A 15112-nucleotide genomic window follows, 5' to 3' on the forward strand; every position below is an offset into this window, starting at 1 on the left:
TTTATTTATTTGACAGAGACAGCGAGAGAGGGAACACAGCAGGGAGAGTAGGAGAGGGAGAAGCAGGCTTCCCCCTGAGTAGGGAGCCCAGTGCGGGGCTCGATCCCAGGACCCCAGGATCAGGACCTGAGCCAAAGGCAGACGCTTAAAGACTGAGCCACCCAGGCGCTCCCAACATTCCCTATTGTTAAATGGTACATCTACCCATAGACTACATCAGAAATCTACACATCACCCTTGATTTTTCTTCCTTACCATTTGCTGTTCAGTTAACTACAAAGTATTTTTGGATTCTATCTCCCATGGTTTAAAATAGTCCGTTTCAGGGGCGCCTGGGTGGCTCAGTCGATAAGCGTCTGCCTTCGGCTCAGGTCGTGATCCCAGGGTCCTGGGATCGAGCCCTGAGCAGGAAGCCTGCTTCTCCCTCTCCCACTCCCCCTGCTTTTGTTCCCTCTCTTGCTGTGTATCTCTCTGTCAAATAAATAAATAAAATCTTTAAAATAAAATGGTCCGTTTCTTTTTTTTTTTTTTGAAGATTTATTTATCTTAGAGCAAGTGTGAGTGAGAGTGGGGGGAGGGGCAGAGGGAGAGACTCCTCAGGCAGGCTCCCCATGACCCATGAGATCATGGCCTGGGCCGAAACTAAGAATCAGACACGTAACTGAGCCACCCTGGCACCCTCAAAATGGTCTATTTCTTTCTTACTACTGTTTCAGAAGCTTGAAATCTAGGAGTCATGTATAATGTTTCTTTCCTTTATATTTCATTTCTCCTCCCTTCACCAGCTCCTCCCAATTTCATCTACCAATAGTTCTTGAATTTATTTATGGCCTAGTCCCTACTTACCTTTCCAGCTTCATTTTATCATACTTTCTCCTCATTCTGCATGCTCTCCATACTTGCCATGTTTCCTCTCACCACAGGGCTCTTGAACTTGTAATCTTTCTTGCCTAGCAACTCCTACTCATCTTTCAGATAAAAATTCAGAGCACCACTTACAGGGAATTCTTCCTTGCCCCAAAATAGGTCAGATTGTCCTCTTGTAAATGTTCTTTGCCATGGGGTGCCTGGGTGGCTCAGTCAATTGAGCATCTGACTCTTGATTTCAGCTCAGGTCATCATCTCAGGGTTGTGAGATCAAGCCCCATGTCAGGCTCCATGTGGAGCCTGCTTGGGATTCTCTCTCTCTCCCTCTGCCTCCCCACTTCTCCCTCTCTAAAAATAAATCAATAAATGCTCTTTGCCTCTTAGACTGGTGCAATATCAGTTACACTTGTTGGCTAAATTTATTTGCATGCCTCATTATTTGATTAGTTTCCATCTCCCCTACCAAAGTATAGACTGTGAGGATGGAGGCGATCTTATTTTTGTTTGCTATTTTATCCTTAGATCATGTTGTAGATCACTAAATATTTATTGGATGAATAGATGGGCATTGCCACTACCTTGGTGAGGCCACTGACCTCTTTTGGATTTCTACAAGAGCCTGCTACCAGGGTCTCCCTGACTTTTGCCTTTCCCTTTTCTAATACATTCTACACATTATAACCAGAGTGTTCCTTCTACAATGCAAGTATGTTCATGATAATCTCCTGCTTCCAGTCACTCAGTTCATGTTGTCCTCAGGATTAAATTCATATTCCTTTCCAGCTTCATCTCTCATCACTTTCCCCTTTCACACTATGGTTCAGTAATATTCATATATTTGTAGTTCCCAGACACACTGTTTATGTATGAAATTTTTTTCTGCCCAGAACTCCCTAGCCTCCTGCTCTTCCTTTTACCTACTAGTTCTTATTATATGTCAGGTCTTACCTTCAGTGCTGACTTCCCCTTAAACAAAATTAAGTTAGGTTTCCCCCTTAAGTATTCCAGTAGCACCCTGCACCTGGTTAAAGTACATATCATACTATACTGAAAATGCCTGTCAACTTGTCTGTCCCGGGGTTGTTTCTTTATGATTGTTCCAGAATCTGGTGCATAGCAAGTACTCGGTGAATTCACTCATGAATGCATTAGGCTTAGTTACTAAGGTTAGGGTTAAATCATTGTTACGAACCTTTTAAAACATTAAAAAAATTTTTTTAGGGTTAGGGTTAAATCATTGTTATGAACCTTTTAAAACATTAAAAAAATTTTTTTAGAGATTTTATTTATTTTAGAGAGAGCGAGCAGGGGGAAGAGGCAGAGTGAGAGGGAGAGAGTGTCAAGCAGACTCTGCACCAAGCACAGAGCCTGACATGGGGCTCAATCCCAGGACCCTGAGATCACGACCTGAGTCGAAACCAAGAGTTAGGTCCTCAACCAACTGCGCCACATAGGCACCCCTGAACTTTTAAATTTTAATAGCTAGAATGCTAGGACATTAGTTTGTAATAGAAAAATTATTTGCAGTACAAATAGAATATATCAATTGTATAAAAATAGGTTCAACCTCACTAAATATTACAGAAATGTAAATTAAAACAACATTGGGAAATCATTTTTGCCTATTAGATTCACAAAGATTATAATGATTCATAATATACATGGATGTAGGGTATGGATGAACTAAAGACTCGTAAATGTTGAAGAGTAAATAGGCACAACCCTTTTTTTCCTTAAGTTTATGTATGTATTTAAGTAATCTCTACACTCAATGTGGGGCTCAAACTCACAACCCCCAGATTGAGAGTTGCATGTTCTTCCCACTGAGCCAGCCAGGTGCCCCCCACCCCCAGAACCTCATTTTACAACACGGTTTTGCAATAGCTATTAAAATGTTAAATGTTCATAATTTTGACCTAGAAATTCACCTTCTAGATATGTGTCCTCCTGAAATACACATATACGGGGACGGGGTGGGCGGGCAGAGATACAAGTACAACATTGTTCATACAATGTAGTATTGTTTCTAAAGGTGAAGAAAACTTTGGATATGATCCAAATGGTCATCAATAGGATAGTGCTGAAATAAATGGTACTATATCATATGATGAAATCATATACAGTTTTTAAAAAATGAAGTAGAGTTCTAGATGTGGAAAAATAGCTAAGATAATTTGTAAAGCAGGTTTCAAAACTGATTATGTAGTATGATCCCATTTTATAAGTAAATGCATAAATTATAGTGTATGCTGTTACATGTGGGTTGTGTATGTGTGTGTATGTTGGGTTTTTTAAAGATTTATTTATTTATTTATTTGGAAGAGAGAGAGCATGAGCAGGGGAAGGGGCAGAGGGAGAAAGACGCAAACTCCCTGTTAAGCAGGGAGCCCGACGTGGGCCTCGATCCCAGGACTCTGGGATTGTGACCTGAGCCAAAGGCAGAGGTGCTTAACCCACTGTGCCACCCTGGAGCCCCTATGTGTGTTTTAAAAAAATATATCTGGAGGAATATTCACCAAACTGTTAATGAATTATTAGGAGGCTGATATTGAGGGAAGCTTTTACATTTTGTGTTAAATTTTTTTTTTTTTTGTAAGATTTTATTTATTTGACAGAGCACGCACGCACAGCAGGGGGAGTGGCAGAGGGAGAGGGAGAGGGAGAAGCAGAGTCCCTGCTGAGCAGAGAGCCTGACACGGCTCGATCCCAGGACCCTGAGATCATGACCTGAGCCGAAGGCAGGTGCTTAACTGACTGAGCCACCCCGGCACCCTGTGTTAAATATTTTCTGTAACATTTGGTCTTTTTGAATGATAAGCATGCATTACTATAATTATCAGAAACTAAGAATATTGGGGCACCTGGCTGGCTTAGTCAGTGAACCGTCTGATTCTTGATCTTCAGGTAATGAGTTTGAGTCCCATGTTGGGTGTAGAGATTACTTCGTTAAGCGTCTGCCTTTGGCTCAGGTCATGATCCCAGGGTCCTGGGATCAAGCCCCACATCGGGCTCCCTGCTTGGTGGGAGGTCTGCTTCTCCCTCTCCCGCTCCCTCTGCTTGTGTTTGCTCTCTCACTGTGTCTCTCTCTGTCAAATAAATAAATAAAATCTTTAAAAAACAACAACAAAGAGCACAGACTACATGGTGTTAGGGTGCTATTAATTACAAGTGTGAGTTGTACACTTACTTTTTCCCTTTTTTCAAATAGAATGCCCAATGTTTACATGGGGACATTGCACAGTCACAAAGAGAAATTACACTGAAAGGCTTCAGAGAAGGTAGTTTTAAAGTTTTGGTGGCAACCAATGTGGCTGCCCGTGGTTTGGACATTCCTGAGGTTGATCTGGTGATTCAAAGTTCTCCTCCCCAGGTAAGAAATGAAATTTTATTTAGGGAATATAAGAACAGCTGTGTAAATTGCTATTTTATTTATAAGATATTGCTTGGGATATGAAAAATATGTTATCTGTTCTTGCTGTTAGCCATTTTTTACTAATGTAGTGTTAAATTGGTCAGAATCTGATGCCTTAGCAAATGATTAACTTCTTTATTTGGATTTGAAGCATGGAATCATGCAAAGGGATTATAAAAAGTTGTCATATGAAGAGCCCTGGGATGAGGTGGATAAAAAGATTTTAAATCCTATTCCTTTTAATCCAAAAATTCAGCATAAAATTTCTTCGGGATATTGAAAGAGCAATAGGTTTGAAATAAAAATGTTATCATTGGTAGTAGTAGTTTTGTTATTGTTAGCGTTATTATTTGGTTGTTGGAATGACTGTCACTTGCCAGATTTTTTTTTTTTTTTTGCCAGATTTAAAAAAATGTATTGCCTCTTTTTATTTTCAGGATGTTGAGTCCTATATTCATCGTTCTGGACGAACAGGTAGAGCTGGCCGGACAGGGATTTGCATATGTTTTTATCAACCCAGAGAAAGAGGTCAACTAAGATATGTGGAACAAAAAGCAGTAAGTAGAATTAAATTATTTCAGTCTTATTATCTAAATGATGTCTTAGAAAAGAGTTCTTTTTATATTTGTTCTCACAAATAGATGCTTACAACTTTTCTCAGTTTAAGCTGCATTTGGATGTGAAGCATGTGGAGAGCTAAATTTATAGGAGCTGCAAGACTTTGTTTTGATACAGCTTTTATTGTGAAGACAGAAGAGCTGACTTTCTCATTTTTCCCTTGAGTTTCTCCCTTGATTCTAAAATCAGAAGTGCATTGTGATTTCAGTATCTCATAGTCTAGCATTATAAAGGGGTGACTGCCATAGTCTTGGTGTATTTGTTAAGATTATATTGAGTAATGATGGTACATGGCCAGTTTCTATAAGAAATTATATACATTTTTTTGGCTTGTTTTGTGTGTGTGTGTGTGGTATTTTACATTTTTTCCTATTTTCATGATGTTTTTTTTTTTTTTTTTTTTTAAGATTTTATTTATTTATTTGAGAGAGAGAATGAGACAGAGAGAGCATGAGAGGGGGGGAGGATCAGAGGGAGAAGCAGACTCCCTGCTGAGTAGGGAGTCCGATGCGGGACTCGATCCCGGGACTCCAGGATCATGACCTGAGTCGAAGGCAGTCGCTTAACCAACTGAGCCACCCAGGCGCCCCATGATGTGTGTTTTTAAACACTATTTCATCTACTTTGTAAAATGAGATAGGGTAATAAGAAAAAAAAGTTGATAGAGGTGATGAGCATCTTTTTTCCTTTTTTGGAATCAGCTTTATTTTGCAAGTGAAATTTCATGATTGTAACTAAGGGCAATTAAATTTTTTTTCTTCTTCCTAGAATTTGTAATTGATGATTTATTAGAAAAAGCAGGTCTTTTGATCTACTGGGGCTTGGAAATCTTTAAGTCCAAGAAATGGAAATTCAACAAACTATATGAATTTAGGAATTAATTGTAAAGACTTCCATTTTTCTTTAATGTAATTCTTTCATTTTCAGGGAATTACTTTTAAACGTGTAGGTGTTCCTTCTACAATGGATTTAGTTAAATCTAAAAGCATGGATGCCATCAGGTATGCTTTCTGAACTTGCTGAATAAGTTTTTCTTTTGTATTAGGCTATTCATCTTTAAGCTCTCCTAGTTCAAATATCAGAAAACTTAATCACCAGTTTTACCAGCAGACTTTTAGTTATGTTAAAATACGAAAACGTTGCTCTTTCTTTTCCCATTCATTCTCTTATCTTTAATCTTTTACCTTTGTCTTGACCAAGAAAATTTACTATTTTTAAACCATAGGTCTCTGGCTTCCGTTTCTTATGCTGCTGTTGATTTTTTCCGACCATCAGCTCAGAGATTGATAGAAGAGAAAGGGGCAGTGGATGCATTGGCTGCAGCATTAGCCCACATCTCTGGTGCATCAAGTTTTGAACCACGATCTTTGATCACCTCTGATAAGGTAGAAATCTGTGAGAAAATCATGTATGATTGAGAAAAGATTAAAATTGAACCATAGATAATCCATCTGAGAGAAAGACAGGAGACTTTCACTTTGCACAGTACTGTATTAACTAAAACTTACACACCAGACCCTATTCTTTATTTTGTAAGTTGCCATGGAACCATGCAAATCAAAGCATAGATTCTGTGCATTTAACACAGTGCCATGCAAAGTTAGGATTACCTGTATATGTTGAGCGGCTATGTGTGTGCGGGTGGGGTATGTGTGTAGTTTGACACCACCTTACCTGGCCCCCCTGCTGGGTTAGTATCAGATGTCAAAACAAACCACACCAGACCCATTGGTTGCAAGTAGTTCAAAGATTTACTACTCATCAAGGTATAAGTGAGGAGAATCTCTGGATAACAGGACCTCTCAGCAAGAAAGCTCTCTGATGTCTGGGTGGGGACAGAGAGATTGAGAGAAAGAGGGAGAGTTGGTGGAAGAGGAGAACAAAAAGGTCAGGGCAGGTAAACTTGCATGTGACAATTTGGTATAGTATATGGGAGTACATCTGGGGTGTCTAATGTTTTCTCTCTGGCAAGTATTGATGGTTTAGTCAAATGTAATTTTGCTGGGGGTGACTTCATGTGTCCCAGCTCTCCCCCCACCCCCTGCCACTATGTATCTTTTTTTTTTTTCTTTTTTTTTGAGAGAAAGAGCTTGAGCAGCGGGGGAGAGGGAGAATCCCAAGCAGGCTCCACACCCAGAGCAGAGCCTGATGCAGGGCTCCATCCCACGACCCTAAGACCAGAGCCTGAGCCGAAACCAAGAGTCAGATGCCTTAACTCACTGAGCCACCGAGATGCCCCCCCCAACAGCGTATCTTTATTTTTTATTTATTTTATTTTATTTATATTTTTTTAAAGATTTTATTTATGTGAGAGAGAGAGCATGAACTGGGGGAGAGGGAGAAGCAGACTCCCCACTGAGCAGGGAGCCTGACACGGGGCTCAATCCCGGGACCCTGAGATCACAACCTGAGCCAAAGGCAGACACTTAACAGACTGAGCCACCCAGGCGCCCCTCACACTGTGTATCTTTATTTATTTTATTATTATTATTTTTTAAGATTTTTATTTATTTAAGAGAGAGAATCAGAGAGAGCGAGCACAAGAGGGGGGAGCGGGAGAGGGAGAAGCAGACTCCCCACTGAGCAGGGAGCCTGATGCGGGACTCGATCCCGGGACTCCAGGATCAACGACCTGAGCCGAAGGCAGTCGCTTAACCAACTGAGCCACCCAGGCGCCCACACTGTGTATCTTTAAAAAACATCTGGATCCTCAGATTTGTGAGATTGAGCTCCATGTTGGACTATGCACTCAGCATGGAGTCTGCCTGTCTCTCTCCATCTGGCCCCCTGCCGCCGTCCCCATGCACGCACTTGTGCATGTGCATGTGCTCTCTTTCTCTCTTTCAAATAAATAAAATCTAAAAAAAAAAAAAAAAAATTCAGGATCCAATTCAAGTTCATATGTTATATTTGGTGTTATGCTTCTCTTAATCTGGAACTGTTTTCCCATCATTTTTTATTAATTTGATTAATTTTTTGAAGAGTGTAGATTAGTTGTGTAGATCAGAGTCTAGAATTTCTTACCTGGATTTTTCTGGTTTTCTTTTCATACATCATTTAACTTTTGCCTTTATTCAGCCTTTCCTATAAACTGGAAGTAAAATCAAAGCTTGATTTTACATTCAGTTTAAACTGTTTGGGCCAAAGTACCCTTATGGGTGATATTATGTACTTTATACCATATCACAGTAGGAGGCATATAATGTCAGATTGTTCTAGTACTAATAATGCTTAGTTTGATCACTTGTTTACAATGGAAACTGCCCTATAGTCCCATTGTAAAGGTATCTTTTACTCTTTGTAATTAGTGATTTGTGGGGTAATGCTTTAGCAGTGAGCAAGTACCCTTTCTCTAGTAACCCACCAAGTACTTTTTTTTTTTTTTAAGATTTTATGTATTTATTTGAGAGAGAGTGAGCAAGAGAGAAAGCACAAGCCACAGGGAGAGGCAGAGGGAAAAGCAGATGCCCCGCCGAGCAGGGAGCCTTACGCGGGGCTCGATCCCAGGACCCTGAGATCATGACCTGAGCCAAGGGCAGATGCTTAACCGACTGAGCCACCCAGGTGCCCCATCAAGTACTTCTAAAGAAAATACTTAAGCCATATCTTTTAGGAAAATATTAAGATAGCCTTTAGAGCTAAGAAGTACCTAAGAGATCATTTATTCCCAACCCTTATCTAATAAAAGAATCCCTCTTTGGCAGATGGGTTATCTTAACTTCTGATTAAATATCTTAGAAACTGTATTAGTGGTACTTCTTTGACATCATCTCTTATCACTCTGTCCTTGCTTGTTTCGGCTACCCTAACCTACCTGTTACTCGAACATAAACCTACTCCTGCACAAGACCTTTGCACTTGCACTGTTTCAGATGTTCCTTCTTTTTACCGCATGGCTTCCTCCTTCACTTTATTTAGGTCTCTCTTCAAATATCACCACATCAGAGAGGTCTTTCCTGATCACCCTGTCTAAAATAGCTTACCTTCCCCTTTACTCTCTATTCCCTTGCCCTGCTGTATTTTTCTTTATGATGCTTATTACTATCTGGCATTTGACGTATTTGCTTATTTGTTTACTGTCTACCCCACCTCATCCCCACCATCCCCACCCCCAACACTAGAATGTAACCTGCATGAGACAAAGGACTATTTACTGCTGAATCTCTAGCACTTACTATAGTCTCTGGCACATATATAGGGGACACTCAGATATTTGTTAGATGAGGGGCTCCTGGCTGGCTCAGTCAATAAAGCATGCCACTCTTGATCTTGCGGTTGTGAGTTCAAGCCCCATGTTGGGTGTAGAGCTGACTTAAAAAAAGACAAAATTATTAGATGAATCCCTTCCTGTATCTTCTTCATGTTGATCCTTTTGCTGTCTAGTGAAGTTTTACGGAACAAGTAATTTTTGGATATGTAATAGTCCTTCAAAAGTTTAAAGAGATCTATGTCTTCTTGTTTTTCCACTCCAAGCTAACTTTGACTCTTTCAGCATTTCCTCAGTTCTTCACTACTTTATCTTTTCTCTGGTGCTCTAGTTTAATTATCTCTTAAAGCATGTTGGTTAGAATTAAATATATAGTCTTTACAGAAATACAAAGAAGAATGATCTGTAAACATTAGTCTTCTATTAATATAGTTTTAAAGAAGTTATATTTGGGATGCCTGTGTGGCTCAGTCGGTTAAGCATCTGCCTTTGGCTCAGGTCATGATCCTCGGGTTCTTGGAACAAGCCCCGCATCGGGCTCCCTGCTCAGCGGGGAGCCTGCTTCTCCCTCTGCCTGCCGCTCCCCCTGCTTGTGCCCTTTCTTGCTCTATCAAATAAATAAATAAAATCTTTATTTAAAAAAAGTTACTTGTTTTGGCAGCCATGTTATACTGATGGCTCATGAGAACTGTACAGTGACGTCATGAAGGGCTGTAGAGTTAGAACTTCATTGTCCTGCTGCTGCTGCTTTTTTTCCAAAGATAATGTGACTTTTATTTCTTAAGGGGTTTGTCACCATGACTTTGGAAAGCCCAGAAGAAATACAGGATATCAGCTGTGCATGGAAAGAACTTAACAGAAAGCTGAGTAGTAATGCTGTCTCCCAAATTACCAGAATGTGCCTCCTAAAAGGAAATATGGTAGGTTTTTCTAGACAAGGAAAAGCTTTTCAGTCAACTCTAAATGTCCAACAGATTTTGTTCTTTCTTTTTTTGAAGTCTAATGAGATGAATAATACAGTTTTCTTGTGTGATAGTTTGTTTCCCGTTGTAAATTTGGGGAGTTATGTAAATAACCCATTCCTCTAGAAAGCTGTAAGTCATCCTGCTTAGTTTGTATAATAACCAAGTTATCCAGGTTTCTGCTCTTGGATACATACTGTGTGTGGTTATGTGTGGTGTTTTATTCTATGACTAAATAACTTATGATTTCAATAGCTAAACAACTCTGTTATTTAGAGAATACTCAATATTGACTTTTAAGTGGCCTCTATTGGTTGTTAATGAGGATAAGTAAGTAAGTTAGTATTTTAATACATTTTTGAAATAACAAAGTTAAAACCATCTCTAATCTTAGTGACTCTGTTTCTTTAATGGTTTGAAAAAGATACTTATCTAACTTTACTACATAGGCTTATTCTAGTCTAGAATTTATTATCTTGATTGTTTATTAGAAAGAATCATTTCTCAAAGTTTACTGTTACCATCAAGAATGTTTTGTGGCAAGTATGAGACAAATATACTCATTCAGAAAAAATGTGGAGGGGAGGGAAAAATATAACAAGATCCTTAAGCCAAACTAGTTGCCTTACTTGAGAATTAAATTAACTTTCAATTTATTGGCAACCAGGTCCAAAAAAGAAACATCTTGGGTTATACCATTCTTATTATCTGATAAACACTGCAGCTCTTCAGGATAGAAACAAACTTTTCGGCACTAAATTTTTCAAGGAATTTATACATTAAACGTTACAGTGTCTACAAGAACTTTTCTGAAGAATACTCTAGATTCTTAGTAGTAGTAGTAGTAGTAGTAGATTCCTGTTAGATACTGTGTTTACTTTTCAAACTTAGAAAATACAATAAGCAGCCACTCTGTGTCATGCATTATTATATGTTAGCTGTTTTTAATCTTACAAACATTCATGGGGCACACCCTATCTTTTCCCCTTTTTTAGCTACTATAAAATTACCAGCAAGTATTAGTGTATTGGTAAAAAATCAACTCATCTGCATTTGAATAAAAATGTTTTCATTTTGCTTTTAGGGTGTTTGCTTTGATGTTCCCACAACTGAGTCAGAAAGGTTACAGGTATTTCTAAAATTTTATCTGTTAAATAATTGAGTGTGTTTCTCTAAAAATAGGAATTTTTAAAAAGTGACAATATCATTATTATGCCGAAATCAGTTAACATTCCTTAATGTAATATATCTAGTCTGTATCATAATTTAAAACATTTTTATTATGAATAATTTCAAATATAAAAAACAGAATTGCATAATGAATATTCATGTACCCATCACCCAGCTTCAACAATGATCAGCTCATAGCCAGTTTGTTTTATGGTTTCATGTCATTTCCATCCATTTTCCCACTCTCCTGTATGTATGCTTTTTTTTTTTTCAAACTCAGCTTTGTCTCTTTCTCTTCCATATTATACTAGGAGAAAGTGACAACAATATTTTATTTAATGCTTAAATAAACTTAAAAATTCCAGTATAGTTAACATCCAGTGTTACATTAGTTTCAGGTGTACAACACAGTGATTCAACACTTCCATATGACACCTGGTGTGCTTAAATAAATTTTTATAATTTTTTATTTTACACAAAGTAAGATTAAGACAAAAACAAATACCATATGACTTCACTCATACGTGGAATTTAAGAAACAAAACAAATGAACAAAGGAAAAAAGAGCCAAAAAAAATAGATTTTTAAATACAGAGACAAACTAGTAGTTGCCAGAGGGGAGGTGGGTGGCAGTTTGGGTGAAACAGATGAAGGGGTTTAAGAATTGTATGTATTCTTTTGAAACAGATTGTAGGTATTCTATCATTTCAACCCATAAATATTTCCGTATACCTAACTATTAGGGACACTTTTTTTTTTTTAAAGATTTATTTATTTATTAGAGAGAGCGCGAGCAGGGGGAGGGGCAGAGGAAGAGGGAGAGAGAGAATCTTCAAGCAGACTTCCCGTCGAGTGCGGAGCCCAGCTCGGGGCTCGATCTCACGACCCTGAGACCATGACCTGAGCTGAAATCAAGAGTCAGTAGCTTAACCAACTGAGCCACCCAGGTGCCCCCTCAACAGGGTATTTTAATATTCACTTTCCTTGACAACTCATGATCACAATAATAGTTAATGTAGTAGGATATAACATGGTGATGCTCTTGTGAGCTGCTGATTCGCATAATCTTGAGTTCTTTACTCCGATACCAAATTATTTCCAGTGGCTACATATTTTCAACAGGTTTTTAGTCTCCATCATTAGCTCTCACTTCTTGCTTCTGTCAATATAACCACTGAAAGCAGTGCACTGCTTATTAGTGGCCTGCTTGTTTTGTGCCAAGAAATCAGTGCTCTCTTATTTATTTTTTAATTTTTTTTTTTTTTAAAGATTTTATTTATTTATTTGAGACAGAGAGAGAATGAGAGACAGCATGAGAGGGAGGAGGGTCAGAGGGAGAAGCAGACTCCCTGCCGAGCAGGGAGCCCGATGCGGGACTCGATCCCGGGACTCCAGGATCATGACCTGAGCCGAAGGCAGTCGCTTAACCAACTGAGCCACCCAGGCGCCCCTATTTTTTAATTTTAATTTTTAAAAAATATTTATTTGAGAGGGAGTGTGTGAGAGTGGGGGGGAGGAGCAGAGGAAGAGGGAGAGAGAATTTCAAGCAGACTCCCCACTGAGTGCAGAGCCTGATGCAGGGCTCGATCTCATAACCCTGAGATGATGACCTGAGCCAAAATCTAGAGTCGGATGCTCAACTGACTGAGCCACCCAGGCGCCCCAGTGTGCTCTCTTTTAGAATGTATAAACTGAGTGTGAAATTATGAGTCTCAAAATGAGCCTGAGAGTTTCTCCTAACACTAAAATTTAGGAACTTTAATGAATGAGCTTTGAATATGTTTTTGTTTTTGTTTTCTTGTTTTCAGTTTTGTTTCAGATACTTTGAATTTAAATGGATAGATGGCCTTTAGCTAATAGATGATGGATATTAAAAAAGAATTTTCTGTACTCATATGCTTGCTTATGGTTTCCATTTTGCATTTATATTAATCCTCTAAATTCCCCCAACAGGCAGAGTGGCATGATTCAGACTGGATACTTTCATTGCCAGCCAAGTTACCCGAAATTGAAGAATATTATGATGGAAACACATCTTCTAACTCCAGGCAGAGGAGTGGCTGGTCAAGTGGCCGGTCCGGCCGGTCGGGCCGGTCAGGTGGTCGATCTGGTGGCCGGTCAGGTAGACAGAGTCGACAGGGAAGTCGGTCAGGAAGTCGACAAGATGGTAGAAGACGAAGTGGGAATAGAAATCGATCAAGAAGCGGGGTCCACAAACGGAGTTTTGACTGAGTATTTGATAGTTAATCTACCAGTGTGAGCTTGCCTATTTCTGCCTAATCATGTACATTATCCACCAAAAATTAGGTCATCATAGTTGAGGTATGTGTCTGCTCTTTGCAAAGAAGTTGGTCATATTTTTTTAAAAAGTATTTCGCAAGAATGGTTGTAAACAAATCTACTTATCCAGTTATACCTTTGAATAAAAAAACTCCTTTTATTGTCTCTTTTCACTGTGCGTTAAGAATTTTGTCAATGTAATCTTCTACAGGTTCTTCTAAAACAGAACAGTCAAATTAGTTTTACTTAAGATAACTTGCATTTTGCAAAATGTAGTGTATTTGTATTCAGGTCATTCCTTCCATAGGATACGTGGTAGAAAATAAGAAATCCCTTCTACATTGAAGGGCTGTAGAAACTGGTGACTTGATTGGTTAGGTGTAGCATTTAAATTCTATATATAGTTCATTAAAAGGGTGTGCAAGCACTGTACACTCAATAATTTATTCACCAGATAATGATTGAAGTCTACTGTGTGCCTATCACTATGTTAATCATTAGGGATATAGTGGTGCACAAGGCATAGCACTATCCTCAAGGAACTTACAGTCTAAAGACAGTCAAGCAATTATGAGTGAGATTAACATCTAAGGAGTAAAATAGGTAGGTATGGAATGCTAAGGACCTAGTTGGGGTGCACCAAACCAGTCTTGGAGTCAGAAAGGCTTACAAGTGGTGATACCCAAAAGAAGAAGTTAAACAACAGTATCTGTTGATCTAAGCAAGTATGTGTATGGTGGGAAGAAGAGTTTAGAAGGGAGAGGGTTTGCAGGCAGGGAGAACAGCATATGCAGATACCCAGAGCCAAAGAATACCATAGGAAGTCTGAGGACCTACAATTAGTTTAGTATGGTTTGCATATGACAGGCAGAGGATAGGAATAAGAGAGAACGATAGTATTTAACAGGGACCAGATCTTAAAGGCCTTCTGTGCCTTGTTAAGTTTAAACATTCTCTTGAAGACAGTGGTGAACCATTAATACATTTAAAGTAAGGAGTAACATGATGAGATCTGTGTTTTAGAAAAGATTATTGGCTGCAATGAAGAGACTGGATTGGAGAAGGGCCAGACTGGAGGTCAGGAGACCTCTTAAGTTGCTGTTGGAGTAATCCAAGGTAGAGGTGATGGTGGTCTGCACTAATGTTAGGTAACATATTTTGACTGATAATAACTGAGGCATTTGAGAGCTTACTACTTGTCCAGAATCACAGCTGAGTAATAGGTAGTGGAGTGAGGATTTAAACCCCGAGAAGTCTAGCTTCTGAACCTGTGCTAAATAGCAGTGGTGACATTGAGAAGCATGGTTAGATTCCAAAGTTTTTTTGTTTAGTTTTTTATTTTATTTTTTTTAGTAATCTCTACACCTAATGTGGGGCTCAAACTCAGTGACCCCAAGATCAAGAGTCACATGCTCCTCCAACCAAACCAGCCAGGCACCTCCAAAGTTGTGGGAAATAAAATTGTTAGGACTGGGGTGCCTGGGTGGCTCAGTCGTTAAGTGTCTGCCTTCGGCTCAGGTCATGGTCCCGGGGTCCTGGGATCGAGCCCCGCATCGGGCTCCCTGTTCGGTGGGAAGCCTGCTTCTCCCTCTCCCA

The 15112-nt window shown here is 39.2% G+C and overlaps 1 protein-coding gene across 8 annotated transcripts in view; it reads left to right on the plus strand.

Moving 5' to 3' along the window:
- DDX50 (DExD-box helicase 50) overlaps positions 1 to 13689 on the plus strand; it is a 37980-nt gene extending 24291 nt beyond the window's left edge. For 6 of the 8 annotated variants that reach the window (XM_064594724.1, XM_064594726.1, XM_064594727.1 and 3 more), the window contains 7 exons: positions 4076 to 4237; positions 4717 to 4836; positions 5825 to 5898; positions 6123 to 6282; positions 9890 to 10024; positions 11151 to 11195; positions 13190 to 13689. In XM_064594724.1, the coding sequence (XP_064450794.1) occupies positions 4076 to 4237; positions 4717 to 4836; positions 5825 to 5898; positions 6123 to 6282; positions 9890 to 10024; positions 11151 to 11195; positions 13190 to 13468 (975 nt within the window). In that variant the 3' untranslated portion in view covers positions 13469 to 13689. The remainder of the gene's footprint in view (positions 1 to 4075; positions 4238 to 4716; positions 4837 to 5824; positions 5899 to 6122; positions 6283 to 9889; positions 10025 to 11150; positions 11196 to 13189) is intronic. The other 2 variants (XM_064594725.1, XM_064594728.1) reach the window with 2 other exon arrangements.
- The last annotated feature ends 1423 nt before the right edge of the window (positions 13690 to 15112 follow it).

This window comes from Mirounga angustirostris, unplaced genomic scaffold (assembly GCF_029215605.1).
Source record: "Mirounga angustirostris isolate CCGP_5_RB_7025 unplaced genomic scaffold, mMirAng1.0.hap1 SCAF_6, whole genome shotgun sequence".
In the NCBI taxonomy this organism is placed as follows: Eukaryota; Metazoa; Chordata; class Mammalia; order Carnivora; family Phocidae; genus Mirounga; species Mirounga angustirostris.